General features: G+C 44.6%; 1 protein-coding gene across 1 annotated transcript in view; it reads right to left on the bottom strand.

Moving 5' to 3' along the window:
* Nucleotides 1–462: 462 nt before the first annotated feature.
* Nucleotides 463–19,280, bottom strand: part of cntn1a (contactin 1a) — a 114,097-nt gene continuing 95,279 nt past the window's right edge. The window contains exons 17-24 of the mRNA XM_061917045.1: nucleotides 18,354–18,503; nucleotides 18,006–18,076; nucleotides 15,859–16,093; nucleotides 15,504–15,607; nucleotides 12,752–12,941; nucleotides 12,551–12,663; nucleotides 10,641–10,797; nucleotides 463–9,584 (exon numbers count right to left, since the gene is read on the bottom strand). Coding sequence (XP_061773029.1) covers nucleotides 9,508–9,584; nucleotides 10,641–10,797; nucleotides 12,551–12,663; nucleotides 12,752–12,941; nucleotides 15,504–15,607; nucleotides 15,859–16,093; nucleotides 18,006–18,076; nucleotides 18,354–18,503 — 1,097 coding nt within the window. The 3' untranslated portion in view covers nucleotides 463–9,507. The remainder of the gene's footprint in view (nucleotides 9,585–10,640; nucleotides 10,798–12,550; nucleotides 12,664–12,751; nucleotides 12,942–15,503; nucleotides 15,608–15,858; nucleotides 16,094–18,005; nucleotides 18,077–18,353; nucleotides 18,504–19,280) is intronic.

Raw genomic sequence — 19,280 nt, 5'->3', positions numbered from 1 at the left:
GTGCCATCGTCCTTCAACACCTTTGTCTGCTTATTGGCTGGAATTATTCTAATGTTTATTATCACACAAATGATGCAATGCTCGCATAAACATGAACATCAACAAACCCATGCTTCACATTTCCGGTATTCTACACCTAATCACTTGATTAAAGTACAGTGTTTTATGTTCCTATAGTCCAACACAGTGTTACTGTTCAAACTGTGTGCAAGGTTACAGTGGGTAAAAATCTGAAATATACTTGTAAAATAAAACCCATGCCATGTTTTTAATGAATACTTGGGCCTACTGCACTACTGTATTTAATGTTGTCATGATGGTGGTACTTAATGAATACTTAGGTGTATTACTGAGCTGAGTGGTAGTTGGTGAAAGAAGTGTGAGAAGCAGTAATAATGAAGTAGTGCAGTAAAAGAATAAGTATTGATCAGTGGTGACCTAAAAGAAGAAATAGAGTCTTGCAACACTTTACTAGACTTTTATTGTTTCTTCTCCAGCAAACAAGTAATTCCAGTATTTGTCCCTCACACTTTAGAGGGAAAAAAGCGTCATGAGAAATGACTTGTAAAGCACAGATGAGGTTTAGGTCTATGCTCTGTAGTGTGAAGGGAGGCCACGCAGGATGTGAAGATGTCATGATCTGATGATGTCATGATGTCATGCACCTCACACTTCCTCCTCAACAAAAATGTAGGCCAGTCATGCATTGTGTAATAAGTAGCATGTAGCATGTAGCATGGAGGACAGTGGCACCAGCACTTGGTGACTGCACACATGGACGCAGCAGGATGACAAACAACAACACAAAGTGTGTGTGGCAATGATGACAAACAACAACACAAAGTGTGTGTGTGGCATTGATGACAAACAACAACAACACAAAGTGTGTGTGGCAATGATGACAAACAACAACACAACGTGTGTGTGTGTGGCAATGATGACAAACAACAACACAAAGTGTGGGTGTGTGGCAATGATGACAAACAACAACACAAATTGTGTGTGGCAATGATGACAAACAACAAAACAAAGTGTGTGTGGCAATGATGACAAACAAGAAGAGAAAAATAAGAGCCAGCTTGAAGAATGAGAAGATGAGAGGAGTTAAACCATCTTGTTTTGTTGGGACCTGGTGCATGTTTTACGTCGTGTTTCCACCAAGCAGCACGGTTCCACTTTTCCTCGTCAAGAGTCTCAGTTTGCATGGAGTGTTGGCTGAGTAGGGCATGCTGGATCACCTTGATCTTGCTGACTCACACTAGTTACTCTGGCAAGGTAGTTTAGGCTTTAACATACTAAACTAGTTTAGGGTTGAGCGTAGTAAAGTAGTTTGGGTATTCCGCAGCAAACGGTGTGGTGAGAACTTCCTGTGCTGTTTGGTGGCCATGAAGGAAGAAGCACCAGCCTGATACAGCCAAAGCAAAATAAATACCTCCAATATTTCAACAAACAAGATTTGAGCCCCTTTCACACAGATGTACTGCAACAGAGCCCTGACCTATGCCCCACACAAAGGGTGTCCTCAACAGACCATTCTAGGAAGCTGAATCATTGAGGGTATGGCTTGTAGTGTACTGACTGTAAACCAGGGGTGTCCAAAGTGCGGCTCAGGGGCCATTTTTGGCCCCCAGTTTATTGTAAAAAAAATGGTTATCAATAAGATGTATTTTTTGACATGAAACTTGATGGCCTGTAATGCAAAGCAATATAACTTACAATACACTACATTCAACTCATTTGACAAGTTTTTGTGCACAAAATGTGTCAAGGTTGCCGACCTATTACGTTCCGTCCCTTAATGTGGCTTCACATCCATTTGTATTAATGATGGTCTCAAAAAGTCTTCAGTTTGACTTGTTAAGAGCCTGCAGAGACTTTGTGTGAATGACTTGTGCTGATGTGGTATCGGCATCGTGCAATATCTGTATTGTATCAGAGTGCTGCCATCCAGGAGGGTTTTAGCTCAGTAGTAGTACACTGCTCTCTGCCGCAGGCGACGGCCAAGCTCCGAGGTTGGTTGTTGAAAGCCAGGAACACCAAACACTGCTATCACAAAAGGTGGCCCCTGATTGGGTGGGGCCCCTGGGCTGCAGCCCAGATAAGCCGGTCTTGGCGCTCTGTTCCTGTCACAGCTCTGTGTCTCTACCCAAAAGTGGAAAATTGCCAAGTGCACCTTCTGTGATGGTGCTGCTCACACACTTTTACACTCCGCCATGTTCACTTTGTCTTAGCAGACTCTTCGGCTGTGGCAACTACTTTTATACGCTTCTTCACTCTTCACTTTGTCTTAGCAGACTCCTCGACTGTGGCAACTACTTTTATACGCTCCGCGCGGACCGAGAAACGGAGCTCTCCGGCAAAACAAGAGGCGATGGAGTCTGCTTCTTCATCAACAACAAGTGGTGTACAGACATGACGGTGATTTCCCAACACTGCTCTCCTGCTCTGGAATATATTTTCATTCACTGTAAGCTTTTATACTCACCGCGTGAGATTGTTTCCTTCATTCTGGTGGCTGCCTACAAACCGCCCAGCGCGGACGCGCGTGACGCTCAGCGCACGCTTGCAGACCAGATCTTACACATGGAACGGTCTTTTCTGGACTCCCTTGTTGTCGTGCTTGTTGACTTTAACAAGGGAAATCTGAGCCAGGTATTACCCAGTTTATTAAATGCCCGACCAGAGAGGAGAACATTTTGGATCACTGTTACACCACAATAATCAAGGCATACCATGCAGTCCCGCGTGCTGCCCTTGGACTGTCAAATCATGTGATGGTGCACTTAATCCCTTCATACAGACAGAAACTGAAACTGACTAAACCTGTTATGAAGACCATTAAGTGTTTCACCGACGAGGCTGTGGAGTAGCTGTGCGCATGTTTGGAGACGACAGACTGGGAGGCAATTAGAGCATCCACAGACAATCGGGACAAGTATACGGACACTGTGACCTCATACATACAGTTCAATGAGGCACGCATCATTCCAACGCGCACCAGGGCTTGTTATAACAACAAGCCCTGGTTCACACCCAAGCTCCAACAGCTGCGCAAGAAAAAGGACACTGCGTTGAGGAGCTGGGACCGTAGTACCTACAGAGAAGCGAACTACCACTTCATCAGAGAAGTGGAGAAAGCTCAATCTGTGTACTCTAACCGTCCACAGGAACAGTTCAGCTCCAATGACTCTGCAGCCGTGTGGAGAGGATTAAGGGCCCTTACGAACTAAAGGCCCAAAGCCACCCAGGCACTGAATGACCGGACTCTCGCTCAGGACCTCAACACACATTACTGTCGTCCTGAACGGCCTTCAGCTCATCAAAGCTCTGCTCCCCCCACCATCACCCTCCCCACCAACTCCAGATCTACATTAAAGGACTCCAAGAACATCACAGGACTTCACCAAAGACCCTCTCCAGCCGAGAGGAGGATGTACGCCGGCAGTTCTTGAAGCTGAACACACGGAAGGCCCCCATGCCTGATGGTGTCTCCCCCTCCAGCTTGAGAGACTGTGCGGATGAGCTGGCTCCTGTCTTCACTGACATTTTTAACACCTCTCTTGGGCTATGCCGCGTGGCGTCCTGTTTCAAGACCTCCACCATCGTCCCTGTCCCCAAGAAAGCTCGGATCACAGGACTTAATGACTACAAGCCGGTGGCGCTGACGTCTGTGGTCATGAAGTCCTTTGAGCGCTTGGTCCTGCCCCACCTCAAGGACATCACCGCCCCCCTCCTGGACCCACTGCAGTTCGCCTACAGACCCAACAGGTCTGTGGATGATGCAGTAAACCTGGCCCTCCACTTCATCCTAGAGCATCTGGACTCCCCAGGAACCTACGCGAGGATCCTGTTTGTGGACTTCAGCTCTGCCTTCAACACCATTCTCCCTGGAAAGCTCTACCAGCTCAGCGTGCCCGACTCCCTCTGCAGTTGGATTAATGACTTCCTGACAGACAGAAGACAGCACGTGCAGCTGGGGAAGATTGTCTCGGACAGTGGATCCACGAACACTGGTACTCCTCAAGAATGTGTACTTTCCCCCTGGCTCTTCTCCCTGTACACAAGCTGCTGCACCTCCAGTCACCAGTTGGTAAAGCTGCTCAAGTTTGCGGACGACACTACTCTAATCGGGCTCATCTCGGATGGTGATGAGTCTGCCTACAGGAGAGAGGTGGACCGACTGGCGTCCTGTTGCAGCCTCAACAACCTGGAGCTGAACCCCCAGAAAACAGTGGAGATGATCATGGACTTCAGGAAAGTCAAAGCTCCACCATCCCCCCCTCAGCCTGATCGACTTTCCTACCCCCGTCTCAATTGTGGACTCCATCCGTTTCCTGGGCACCACCATCACCCAGGGCCTCAAGCGGGAGCCGACCATCAGCTCCCTCATCAAGAAGGTCCAGCGGAGGATGTACTTCCTGCGGCAGCAGAAAAAACTGAAAGTGCCAACTGAGATGCTGGTGCAGTTACTCAGCCATCATCGAGTCCATCCTCACCTCCTCCATCACCGTGTGGTTCCCCGGCTCCACAGTCCGGGACAAGCATGGACTGCAGCGCATGGTACGTGCTGCTGAGAAGGTGATTGGCAGCAAACTCCCACCCCTCCAGGACCTGTTCTTCTTCAGGACCAGGAGGCGTGTGGGTGGGATCACAGCTGACTCTTCTCACCCTGGACAAAAACTCTTCTCTCCTCTCCCCTCAGGCAGGAGACTACGGTCCATCCAGACCCACACCTCCCGCCACCTGAACACTTTTTTCCTTCGACCATCAGACACGTGAACAATAACAAGATCTGATAGCTCACTTACAGCTCATCTTATTACCTATCCTGTCGTATATGTCCTTTATGTTGCACCATTGCGCCAGGTAAAATTCCTAGTTTGTGAACCCGTTCTCAAACAATGGCAATAAAAACTATTCTGATTCTGATTCAACACATTCAAACATTACCAACAACTTAAACAAGCAGTGCAAAGTTGTACTTATCTGTTAGCTTTAAAGTTGCTACTTTATTAGCACCCAGCAAGATCTTCTTCTACTGTATTAACATGTAACATGTGTGAGGAAGATGTCGCCCCCTAGTGTAGGAGAGGCACACTGCTTATGGCCATCACTCACATGATCTTCTTCTACTGTATTAACATGTAACATGTGTGAAGGAGATGTCGCCCCTTAGTGTAGGAGAGGCACACTGCGTATGGCCATCACTCACAAGATCTTCTTCTACTGTATTAACATGTAACATGTGTGAAGAAGATGTCGCCCCCTAGTGTAGGAGAGGCACACTGTGTATGGCCATCACTCACATGACACATAAGAAAGTACAACTTCACATGCAGCTGGAGGAAAATAGAAGAAAGTGAATTATTGGACAAATCACACTCATTTAGTGCATAGAAAGGTACTGAGTGTAAAAAGTCACATGATGTCAGACGAGGCAGCAAACACATCTTCAATCATTTCTTTCCAACAACATTTATATCATCATCCATCCATCCATCCATTTTCTACCGCTTATTCCCTTTCGAATCGCGGGGGGCGCTGGCGCCTATCTCAGCTCCAATCGGGCGGAAGGCGGGGTACACCCTGGACAAGTCGCCACCTCATCGCAGGGCCAACACAGATAGACAGACAACATTCACACTCACATTCACACACTACGGCCAATTTTTAGTGTTGCCAATCAACCTATCCCCAGGTGCATGTCTTTGGAGGTGGGAGGAAGCCGGAGTACCCGGAGGGAACCCACGCATTCACGGGGAGAACATGCAAACTCCACACAGAAAGATCCCGAGCCTGGATTTGAACCCAGGACTGCAGGACCTTCGTATTGTGAGGCAGACGCACTAACCCCTCTGCCACCGTGAAGCCTGGCGTACTGTCACAGCAAAATAACTTCACATGCAGCTGGAGGAAAATAGAAGAAAGTGAATTATTGGACAAATCACACTCATTTAGTGCATGGAAAGGTACTGAGTGTAAAAAGTTACATGACGTCAGACGAGGCAGCAAACACATCTTCAATCATTTCTTTCCAACAACATTTATATCATCATCTCTGTCACTTTTCTACTGACAGCAATTATACTTCTAACCACACAAAACATGTTGAAGTCAGTTGTGAATTAATTGTATGTTTTGTAAACACACAAACACACACACACACACACACACACACACACACACACACACACACCAACTACAATTGCAGTACAAGACCCATAAAAAAAACTACTAAAAGAATCAGAAGTTACTCACAAGTTACTCAATACCTGAGTAGTTTTTTGCCAGAATTTTTACTTACTCTTACTCTAATCATGATTTTGATGACTACTTCTGACTTTTACTTGAGTCCTATTGTTGTAAAGTAGTGGTGTTCTTACTGGAGTACAAGTCTGCCCACCTGTGACAAAGTCCATCACATCTCAAAGAGGAAACATTTCTTGACAAAGCCTTGTCTCCCACTTTCCACCTCATTAAAAATGCATCTTCCCTAGTTTTAAAGCTTCCATATTTACAGTAGTTATTGCACATCCACTGTAATGCATCACTGTATTATTGAGATGTCTCACACACCCATCATCTGCTCTGGCCTTTGTGTGCTTTGGACAAAATGTGCATGACATGTTTTTGAAAACTCCTCTTGTGTACTTTGGCTTTTTTTTTAAATAAATGTGCATTTTTGGAAACTATCAGCATTGGTTCCTGCTGAAACAGTTCTATGTTCTCACAGTCTGAAAGTGCATCAATGTGTCCTGACTGGTCGTTCAGGGAGTGCCAGGAAGACAAACAAAAAGTCTGAGGAAGAGATGTTTCCCATCCTATCTTAATAATAATAATAATAATGGATTAGATTTATATCGCACTTTTCTATTGTTAGATGCTCAAAGCGCTCACAGAGAAGTGGGAACCCATCATTCATTCACAACTGGTGGTGGTAAGCTACATTTGTAGCCACAGCTGCCCTGGGGTAGACTGACTGAGGCGTGGCTGCCAGTTTGCACCTACGGCCCCTCCGACCACCACCTATCATTCATTCACCAGTGTTGGCTGCACCGGGGGCAAAGGGTGAAGTGTCCTGCCCAAGGATACAACGGCAGCGATTTGGATGTCAACAGGCGGGGAGCGAAACTGCAACCCTCAGGTTTTGGCACAGCCGCTCTACCCACTACACCATGCCGCCCCTTAGTCTTTAATGTGACTGTTGTGATGCATCTTAGTCTTTAATGTGACTGTTATGATGCATCTTAGTCTTTAATGTGACTGTTATGATGCATCTTAGTCTTTAATGTGACTGTTATGATGCATCTTAGTCTTTAACGTGACTGTTATGATGCATCTTAGTCTTTAACGTGACTGTTATGATGCATCTTAGTCTTTAATGTGACTGTTATGATGCATCTTAGTCTTTAATGTGACTGTTATGATGCATCTTAGTCTTTAATGTGACTGTTATGATGAATCTTAGTCTTTAATGTGACTGTTATGATGCATCTTAGTCTTTAACGTGACTGTTATGATGCATCTTAGTCTTTAACGTGACTGTTATGATGCATCTTAGTCTTTAATGTGACTGTTATGATGCATCTTAGTCTTTAATGTGACTGTTATGATGCATCTTAGTCTTTAATGTGACTGTTATGATGAATCTTAGTCTTTAATGTGACTTATGATGCATCTTAGTCTTTAATGTGACTTATGATGCATCTTAGTCTTTAATGTCACTGTTATGATGCGTCTTAGTCTTTAATGTGGCTGTTATGATGCGTCTTAGTCTTTAATGTGACTGTTATGATGCATCTTAGTCTTTAATGTGACTGTTATGATGCATTTTAGTCTTTAATGTGACTGTTATGATGCATCTTAGTGTTTAATGTGACTGTTATGATGCATCTTAGTCTTTAACGTGACTGTTATGATGCATCTTAGTCTTTAACGTGACTGTTATGATGCATCTTAGTCTTTAATGTGACTGTTATGATGCATCTTAGCCTTTAATGTGACTGTTATGATGCATCTTAGTCTTTAATGTGACTGTAATGATGAATCTTAGTCTTTAATGTGACTTATGATGCATCTTAGTCTTTAATGTGACTTACGATGCATCTTAGTCTTTACTGTGACTGTTATGATGCATCTTAGTCTTTAATGTGACTGTTATGATGCATCTAGGTCTTTAATGTGACTGTTGTTATGCATCTTTGTCTTTAATGTGACTGTTGTGATGCATCTTAGTCTTTAATGTGACTGTTGTGATGCATCTTAGTCTTTAATGTGACTGTTATGACGCATCTTAGTCTTTAATGTGACTGTTGTGATGCATCTTAGTCTTTAATGTGACTGTTATGATGCATCTTAGTCTTTAATGTGACTATTGTGATGTATCTTAGTCTTTAATGTGACTGTTATGATGCATCATAGTCTTCAATGTGGTGACAATGATCATGTGACTGTGTTACGGTGCATCTTATTTTGCACGCACAGGCTTGCATCATCAAAGTGGTGTCATTAGAAGTTGCGTCCAGTTCAATGATTGCTAGCTTCGGCAGTAAGCCTTAGTCAGTAGAATGTGTTGTGTGTACATCACCGAGGTGTCCGCATGTTGGTGTTTTTCTAAAGCCAAGTTCCAATTGCGAATGAAGAAGTAGTTGTTATTTGAAGAATGTGCGTATGTGTGACCGACACTTGGTGAAAGAAGAACATGTGGACTCAAAGTGTCCAGAACTCCAACCCCGCAATGCTGAAACTCCTCCAAAGACTTTTAGTTTGTAGGAATCTCTGGTCCAAACTTAAGCATTTGGGCTTGACAGAGCGTCATTAGAAGACTTCTCCTGTCCCGGTGGAGACATCTAAAGCTCATTTGCTGGCTTGTTTTAATGCAAGCATCTGCTTTTGTGCGTCCCCAGTCGGTGGTGTTACAGTGTTTGGATTTCCCTGGCCTGGCTTGGCAGTCGCTTGTGGTTGAGTTTGGCTCTATGCTGACATTGGCTGCTCCTTACATGGTCTTCATGTAAGTACACTAAGTACACTTGAGGGATAAAGTAGTGGCTGATGACACCGACAGGCAGTGACAATTGATACCAATGAAGGTGGATGTTTGCTTTGACTGTATCGTCTTCAACAGAGGCTGTGCTTCACTTTTGTAAGAAAAGAGCATAAAAGAGCAAGACGTAAAGAAAGCTGTGTAGAGAGATACTGATAAAGGAGTGCACTTATCCTTCACAGTTGATTGAAGTATTGGAGTATGTGGCATTAATTTGTATCAAAAAGTTTGAAAAATGAAAGGTGGTTGTGAAGGATAAGTGCAGACATTTACATAAGGCAGTTTTCAAACTTTGACGTTCCTCCAAAAAGACATTTTGTGGATAAATAAGTTCCTGTCTATTTCCACTAACTTCTTAAGAAGAGAACCCTGGAACCAAATGATGGTGGAAAGAGTCCCAGAAGTCTTTGCAGGCCGTGAAGACTGTCCTCCACGTCCAAGTGACGACAGAGAAGCTGCTACATTCAGAGGTTGAGGCAGAGAAGAGAGGCCAGGAGCAGGCAGAGTGCACTCAGGGTCTGGACGGCCAGTACACTTCCTCCTGGGGGACACACAACCCGTTATTATTATTACCTTTATTTAGTCTTTACTTGTTGGGGGGGAAACTGCATTTGATGTATTTTTGACTAGTCCTGTCAATTGTGGTCTAAACACACAAAAGAAGAGGAGCTTCCATCCAGGAATTGCTGCTGTTGATTCCAAAAGTAATATCATAGTAGTTGGATTTTATCACTATTTGTATTTTGTCTTGTTTTTCTTCCTGTTTGCAAACTCAGCGAATAAGTCATTCCCTGGAGCGAGGAGGAATTTGAGGGCTAAAAGCAAACCATGAAATAATTAGTCGATTTTTACTAAGAGTCATTGAACTATTGACTTTGTTGTCATCAGACGAGGAACTCTTTCAAATATTGGCTTGACTGCCAGGTGTGTGTGGACTGTCAGGTGTGTGTGGACTGTCAGGTGTGTGTGGACTGCCAGGTGTGTGTGGACTGCCAGGTGTGTGTGGACTGTCAGGTGTGTGTGGACTGCCAGGTGTGTGTGGACTGTCAGGTGTGTGTGGACTGTCAGGTGTGTGTGGACTGCCAGGTGTGTGTGGACTGCCAGGTGTGTGTGGACTGTCAGGTGTGTGTGGACTGGCAGGTGTGTGTGGACTGCCAGGTGTGTGTGGACTGTCAGGTGTGTGTGGACTGCCAGGTGTGTGTGGACTGTCAGGTGTGTGTGGACTGTCAGGTGTGTGTGGACTGTCAGGTGTGTGTGGACTGCCAGGTGTGTGTGGACTGTCAGGTGTGTGTGGACTGTCAGGTGTGTGTGGACTGTCAGGTGTGTGTGGACTGCCAGGTGTGTGTGGACTGTCAGGTGTGTGTGGACTGTCAGGTGTGTGTGGACTGCCAGGTGTGTGTGGACTGTCAGGTGTGTGTGGACTGTCAGGTGTGTGTGGACTGCCAGGTGTGTGTGGAGCGCAGGATAAGAAAGCACAGCAGGACTTCCTTCCTAGAAGGGATGTGGTCAATGGCCTTCAAGGATGGACTGGAAGCAGCAGTAGGAAGTCTCTCTTAGGGAGAAACATGGCCTCCCGCCAAGGTTAGAGTTTTGCTACCTGTGATGGAGATTTGTGACACGGCCCCGTCTCCGCCCTCCGTAGACGCGCGGACCTCCACCACGTATGTCCCGTCCTCGTGGACTGGAAGGTCGATGTACGATGTGTGTGTGACGTACAGCTGGACTTTGGACTGGTCCTGTTTTCTGTACAGCACCTGTGCATAGTCAGCAGATGTAACACTGAAGTCACCTGTGCACAGTCAGCAAAGGTAACACTGAAGTCACCTGTGCACAGTCAGCATACATAAGACTTTAGTCACCTGTGCAGGGTTGACAAAGGTAAGACTAAAGTCACCTGTGCAGAGTTGACAAAGGTAACACTAAAGTCACCTCTGCATAGTCAGCAAACATAAGACTAGAGTCACCTTTGCAGAGTTGACAAAAGTAAGACTAAAGTCACCTGTGCGGAGTTGACAAAGGTAAGACTAAAGTCACCTGTGCGGAGTTGACAAAGGTAAGACTAAAGTCACCTGTGCGGAGTTGACAAAAGTAAGACTAAAGTCACCTGTGCGGAGTTGACAAAGGTAAGACTAAAGTCACCTGTGCGGAGTTGACAAAGGTAAGACTAAAGTCACCTGTGCAGAGTTGACAAAGGTAGGACTAGAGTTACCTGTGCAGAGTTGACAAAAGTAAGACTAAAGTCACCTGTGCAGAGTTGACAAAAGTAAGACTAAAGTCACCTGTGCAGAGTTGACAAAAGTAAGACTAAAGTCACCTTTGTTGAGTTGACTAAGGTAAGACTAAAGTCACCTGTGCAGAGTTGAAAAAATTAAAACTAAAGTCACTTGTGCAGAGTTGACAAAGGTAGGACTAAAGTCACCTGTGCGGAGTTGACTAAGGAAAGACTAAAGTCACCTGTGTTGAGTTGACTAAGGCAAGACTAAAGTCACCTGTGTTGAGTTGACTAAGGCAAGACTAAAGTCACCTGTGCAGAGTTGACAAAAGTAAGACTAAAGTCACCTGTGCTGAGTTGACAAAGGTAAGAATAGAGTCACCTGTGCAGAGTTGACAAAGGTAAGACTAAAGTCACCTGTGCGGAGTTGACAAAGGTAAGACTAAAGTCACCTGTGCGGAGTTGACAAAGGTAAGACTAAAGTCACCTGTGCGGAGTTGACAAAGGTAAGACTAAAGTCACCTGTGCGGAGTTGACAAAGGTAAGACTAAAGTCACCTGTGCAGAGTTGACAAAGGTAAGACTAAAGTCACCTGTGCGGGGTTGACAAAGGTAAGACTAAAGTCACCTGTGCGGAATTGACAAAGGTAAGACTAAAGTCACCTGTGCAGAGTTGACAAAGGTAAAACTAGAGTCACCTGTGCAGAGTTGACAAAGGTAAGACTAAAGTCACCTGTGCAGAGTTGACAAAGGTAAGACTAAAGTCACCTGTGCAGAGTTGACAAAAGTAAGACTAAAGTCACCTGTGCTGAGTTGACAAAGGTAAAACTAGAGTCACCTGTGCAGAGTTGACAAAGGTAAGACTAAAGTCAGCTGTGCAGAGTTGACAAAGGTAAGACTAAAGTCACCTGTGCAGAGTTGACAAAGGTAAGACTAAAGTCACCTGTGCGGAGTTGACAAAGGTAAGACTAAAGTCACCTGTGCGGAGTTGACAAAGGTAAGACTAAAGTCACCTGTGCGGAGTTGACAAAGGTAAGACTAAAGTCACCTGTGCGGAGTTGACAAAGGTAAGACTAAAGTCACCTGTGCGGAGTTGACAAAGGTAAGACTAAAGTCACCTGTGCGGAGTTGACAAAGGTAAGACTAAAGTCACCTGTGCAGAGTTGACAAAGGTAAGACTAAAGTCACCTGTGCGGATTTGACAAAGGTAAGACTAAAGTCACCTGTGCAGAGTTGACAAAGGTAAGACTAGAGTCACCTGTGCTGAACAGAAAGTGGAAGTGAAGAATGAGTCACCTTGTAACGCTCCACAGGTGCCTCGTTGGCGAGCGTCTTCACGTCCTCCCAGGACACGTTGACATTCTTGCCCTTGTACTTACTGCCTATGATTGTGGGAGCTTGACTGGGAGCTGAACAACAAGAAAGAAAGAAAGAGAGAGAAAGAGAGAGAGAGGTAAGAGTTGAGGAGGTTGTTGACCAAGAGGAGTAAGAACTTACGAGGTCTCTTGGTGTGGATGTGCAGACGCTCGCTGGCTGGCCCGTATCCTGCAGAGTTGTATCCTCGCACCTCGATGACAAAAGTGGAGTCCGGCTTCATCCGGTCTAGTCTGGTTTGGTTTTCCCTGCCGGAGACCACGACACTTTGGGCCCCGCCTTCACTGTCTTCCTGCTTCTTCCAGTACTTCACCTGAGGAACATGCACAGGTGAGCCTGGATTGACGACGCTTACGTTACCGTCAATGATGTCGACTTCTGGGGGTCTGCTGGACTTCTGTGCATGCCAGTGAGGTGCAGGACCAGACTGAAATATCGATACCACATCTACATCTTCTAGTATCGACTCTCCAATGACAATATGGAAGCTTTTGATGCTTTACTTGTTTGAGCATAGTTGTGTATTGTAAAGTGTTGTGTATTGTAAAGTGTTGTGTTACGGAGTTACAGTCATGTTGTGTATCACCTGGCACATTGTTGTGTATTATAAAGTGTTGTGTTACAGAGTTACAGTCATGTTGTGTATCACCTGGCACATTGTTGTGTATTATAAAGTGTTGTGTTACGGAGTTGCAGTCATGTTGTCTTTTGTGTATCACCTGGCACATTGTTGTGTGTTACAAAGTGTTGTGTTAAGGAGTTGCAGTCATTTTATCTTTTGTGTATCACCTGGCACATTGTTGTGTATTACAAAGTGTTGTGTTACAGAGTTACAGTCATGTTGTCTTGTGTGTATCACCTGGCACATTGTTGTGTATTACAAAGTGTTGAGTTACAGAGTTACAGTCATGTTGTCTTTTGTGTATCACCTGGCACATTGTTGTGTATTACAAAGTGTTGTGTTATGGAGTTACAGTCATGTTGTGTATCACCTGGCACATTGTTGTGTATTACAAAGTGTTCTGTTACGGAGTTACAGTCATGTTGTGTATCACCTGGCACATTGTTGTGTATTACAAAGTGTTGTGTTACGGAGTTACAGTAATGTTGTCTTTTGTGTATCACCTGGCACATTGTTGTGTATTACAAAGCGTTGTGTTACATAGTTACGGTCATGTTGTCTTTTGTGTATCACCTGGCACATTGTTGTGTATTATAAAGTGTTGTGTTACATAGTTACAGTCATGTTGTCTTTTGTGTATCACCTTTCACATTGTTGTGTATTACAAAGATGTGTGTTACGGAGTTACAGTCATGTTGTCGTTTGTGTATCACCTGGCACATTGTTGTGTATTACAAAGTGTTGTGTTACGGAGTTACAGTCATGTTGTCGTTTGTGTATCACCTGGCACATTTGCATATATTATTTTGAAGTTACAGTACATCATGTAGTTACCTTGCAGTGTGATATGTGCTACACTACCTCATTTGTGTGATGTTATGTTAAATGGTATTGTGTTACGTTACATTTTGTTGCTAACAAAACAACATTATGAGGAATCAAACCTCTAAAGTCCATCCGAATCCCACATATTTGACTCTAAAGTCGCACCAAAGGCTGACTGCAGCAAATCCTCTGTGAGCGTCACAAGGACTTGTGGTAATAACCCGTACTTCCATCCATTTGCTACCGCTTGTCCCTTTCGGGGTCGCGGGGGTGCTGGAGCCTATCTTAGCTGCATTCGGGCGGAAGTAACAACCACAGAGCCATGAAGTTGCGTATTACAACAAAGTATGAACTAAATGTAACATGTTCAAACCTTAGCTTTAAACCAGGGCTGTCAAGCGTATAAAAATGAACTGCAATTTTTTAATAGAAGAAACTGCTGTTCTAAATGTGTCCACTGGATGTCGCAATAGCAATTGAAGTGTAACCCACGTCACACTTTTTAAAGATGAGCTGTCAGCTGACTTTAAGATCCCTCTGTATTGGCTGCCACTACTACAATCAGCGCAGGTGCAAGCAATCAGCTGCTCCTGTTGTGGCTGGCGGCAGATGGCGACAGATTGATGCTGTAGCGACGCACACCATCTTTTTTCAGTTGTAAGATATTCACTCAACGGATAAAATAACGAAACAGTAAGATGCAAAGACTTGAGTTAACACTACCATCGTCTTTGTAGTTACAGTTCCATGCAGCGCTCGCAGTTTGATGTCGGTGCAATGTGCACCCTGAACTCCATTGTAAAAATGTGTGGTTCTACATTTGTTCCATTTTATTTTATGTTTTAATCTAGTACGTTCACATTGCTTAAGTTTGTAATTATGTTAGCTTTAATTTGTAATATTATGGCGTCATTTTGACAACTGTTTTGATTATAATTGTAATATTTGAATGATAAATGAATGTGTTGTGGCAGTTGCGGATGTCCCCAACACGTCGATTCGAGGAAACATGTGGTTGCTTTTCCAAACACGTCTTCAAAGGTGAACCACCAACATGAGGAAGTGCTTAAAGTTGAATACACACATCTGTGTTCATTGCATTATTCACGGTGGTTTTAAAACTACACCAACTTATCCTCAGAATTTTCAACTAGCTTGAAGTGTTTTGCCAAGAGGATTATTTTTTTATGTGTACTTTTTCAGAATGTACTTATTTTATTTTTGGCCAAAGTTAAGACAAAGAAAACAATTTAGAAGTTGTCTTTATTTTTATTTTATCATGCCATGATTTGACCGTGTGGGAATAGAGTTTCCTGCATGCTAAAATGAGCGTGACACCCCTGCTTTAAATGACCTAATGAAGGTTCTTTGGAAGGCTTAGGAACACATTGACTCCATTGGCGTTAGTTCCTCGCTGGATCTACTGACCTGGTATCCGTCGATGTAGGTCTGCGGGATAGGGAGCCACCACACCATGGCTTCTGTGGCCGAGAGAGCTTTGCCGTCGATACTCGCAGGAGCGTCAGAGGGCGCTAGAATGACATCATGGGATTTGGTGTCAGCAGTCGCTCACAAAGTCCAAGACAGCCATCTGGCTGGCAAGTTCCACGTTGAACAGCAGGTGTTCTGCAAGTGTTGCCATGGTAACCGGACTCCACTCTCGGTTATCTCCACAGTCTGTCAGTGGAAGTTAACAGGTACCCTCACCTGGATAATCCCCCCCAACATTCCACATGCAGCATGTGTCCTTCTAACAGAGGCTGTCAACTTCAACAGTGCCTACCCTCTTGTGCGGAGTAGACCAGCGCTGTCAGACTGTACGGCCCCTCCCCTGCGCCGTTGAAGGCTTTGATTTTCACGTGGTACTCGGTCCAGGGAGGGATAGAAGGATCTTTGTGTACGTAGCGCTTGGCCTGTGGATCCGACACGGTCACCTGCGTCCACTCCGAGCCAGCTCGTGGTTTGAAGGCCACGATGTAGCCAAAGTCAGGACCGTAGTAGTACTGCTCCTGGACCGGCTGGCGGACAACAGAGGAGTGCAAGTCACTACCACAGACATCTTTTTGTCCTTGTTAAAGTACACTTTGACGGCAACACAGGAAAGTTATTTTTTGTAAAAGGGGCGTCCTTGGCTGCTTGGAACAGAAAGAGGTTCTAATAAAGAAGTTTTGCATGAATTAACTAAATGTTTGGAGGAGCTGAAGTTAACATGCTCAAACAAACCCTCCCCTCTTCTTTGTTTCCAACATAACAACACTCCTTCCACCTTGAAGGAGATTTTACAATCACACATTTGCTAATCCTATTTTAACTCTGAATCATGAACTTATTTATCAATATTGATGTATTTATGAGACATATTTAAAGCATGCAAACTCTCTCAGCAACAACTACTAGCAGTACAGGAGATGTCAGTCAGTGTTTGGAGGTCTGACACCCTCTAGCGCTGAGAAAGAGAATTGCAACCACATTACTTTTCCATGTGGACACACGCTGCATGCCATACACACCTTACTTCACTTACCAAAGCCATACACACCTTACTTCACTCTGCGTGCCATACACACCTTACTTCACTCTGCATGCCATACACACCTTACTTCACTTACCAAAGCCATACACACCTTACTTCACTCTGCATGCCATACACACCTTACTTCACTTACCAAAGCCATACACACCTTACTTCACTCTGCATGCCATACACACCTTACTTCACTCTGCATGCCATACACACCTTACTTCACTTACCAAAGCCATACACACCTTACTTCACTCTGCATGCCATACACACCTTACTTCACTCTGCATGCCATACACACCTTACTTCACTCTGCATGCCATACCCACCTTACTTCACTTACCAAAGCCATACACACCTTACTTCACTCTGCATGCAATACACACCTTATTTCACTCTGCATGCCATACCCACCTTACTTCACTTACCAAAGCCATACAAACCTTACTTCACTCTGCATGCCATACACACCTTACTTCACTCTGCATGCCATACACACCTTACTTCACTCTGCGTGCCATACACACCTTACTTTACCAGTTAATTTATTGTCGAGTTGTCAATTTTTTCTTACACCAAAACTTCTGATTTGTTCAAATCAAATGTTGAAATGAAATTTTGTTTATAATTGAATTATAAAATGGCATATATAATAAGCAAATAGAAAACCCTAAAAATGGTATCTATTTATGACTAAACATTGAATACAACTATAATATTCCATCCATCCATCCATTTTCTACCGCTTATTTATTCCCTTTGGGGTGACTATCTCAGCCTACAATCAGGGGGAAGGCGGAGTACACCCTGGACAAGTTGCAGGGCCACTACTCCTTGCCCCCGGTGGGGGGTCGAGGAGGACCTCCCGAGGGAGACGCTGGTGAGGCATCAGCAGGAGAACTTCCAAACACCCAAGCGGACTCCTTTCCAAGCGGAGGAGCAGCGGCTCTACTCCGAGTCTCTCTCGGGAGGGACTCAACTTCTCACCTTGTCTCTGAGGGAGATGCCAGCCACCCTTGTATCCGCCATCTTATTCTTGGGGTCATGACCCTCACTTCAGGACCACAGGTGAGAGCAGGAATGTCGGCAGTGAGAGAAAACTTTTACAAATGGTTTTATATATAAATGCATTTTTAAAAAGTATTTATTGAATTAATTATTCATACATATATTTTTTTTTTCATTGATTCTCCTTTAGTGTCCATAAAGGTGTTTTATTTTCACATTTAAATATTTAGCTTTTGTAATGATTTTCTCAAAATTGCTTGTTTTTTGGTATACTTTATTCTTTGTATCCTTTTAGTCTTCCAGCAATCCTCCTCTCAAACTTGAAGAGTAAGTGGAGATAAAAGCTGGTAAAGAGCAGAAATATAAAGAAGTGTGTGTGGAAAGTCCAGGAGCCAACCTACCGTCCACGTGATGGTCAGCTCCCTGCTGGTCCCCCCGCCCCCGTCCACATCAGAAGGCGCCACCACAGGAGCTACGAGGAGAAAGCAGCAGAAAACCACAACAGACTATAACTTCTCCATGGTTCCTGCAACATCCTTCCACTCAGTGTCGTCTTCCAAGTGCAACACCTTCCAGTGGAGGGTGCGTGGCAACACTGCCACCCAGCGGCGCCTCAAATCTGCCACTTTCATTTCTACTTTACATGCTTCCTTCAGAAGTTCATGTGGTGACTTTGTTGAGTGGTGTAGGGGGTCAGGGTGAGGTGTCTTCACTTACTCAGGACTGGACAGGATGTGAAACGCACTTACGTGAGGCCAAGGTCTTCTCCTGAGGCGACGGCTTGCTGGGGTCCCCCGTGCCCAGAGTGTTGGTGGCCACCACCCGGAACTGGTACTCGGTCCAGGGCACCAAGTCCACCACGGTGGCCATCTCTGCATTGCCTTCAACATCTGCTGGAACTGCAAAGACATTTTAAGATGCTTCTAGAAGAGTACAAACTATGTTACAGCTCAAAGTTTCCCAAACTGAGGGTGGTTTCTTCTTGAGGCAAGTTTCTCATGTTTGTTCAGTCCACATCATTGTTATGTGATGTGTCTGGTGTGGACCTGTCACAACTTATATGATGTGTCTGGTGTGGACCTGTCACAACTTAAATGATATGTCTGGTGTGGACCTGAGACAACTAACGTGATGTGTCTGGTGTGGACCTGAGAAAACTTATATGATGTGTCTGGTGTGGACCTGTCACAACTTATATGATGTGTCTGGTGTGGACCTGTCACAACTTATATGATGTGTCTGGTGTGGACCTGTCACAACTTATATGAAGTGTCTGGTGTGGACCTGTCACAACTTATATGATGTGTCTGGTGTGGACCTGACACAACTTATATGAAGTGTCTGGTGTGGACCTGACACAACTTATATGATGTGTCTGGTGTGGACCTGTCACAACTTATATGATGTGTCTGGTGTGGACCTGAGACAACTTGTATGATGTGTCTGGTGTGGACCTGTCACAACTTATATGATGTGTCTGGTGTGGACCTGAGACAACTTATATGATGTGTCTGGTGTGGACCTGTCCCAACTTATATGATGTGTCTGGTGTGGACCTGTCCCAACTTATATGATGTGTCTGGTGTGGACCTGTCACAACTTATATGATGTGTCTGGTGTGGACCTGTCACAACTTATATGATGTGTCTGGTGTGGACCTGACACAACTTATATGA

The sequence above is a fragment of the Nerophis ophidion genome, linkage group LG12, assembly GCF_033978795.1.
Source record: "Nerophis ophidion isolate RoL-2023_Sa linkage group LG12, RoL_Noph_v1.0, whole genome shotgun sequence".
Taxonomy (NCBI): domain Eukaryota; kingdom Metazoa; phylum Chordata; class Actinopteri; order Syngnathiformes; family Syngnathidae; genus Nerophis; species Nerophis ophidion.
The sequence above is the reverse complement of the archived record's forward strand: the minus strand, read 5'-3'. Positions and strand labels throughout refer to the sequence as shown.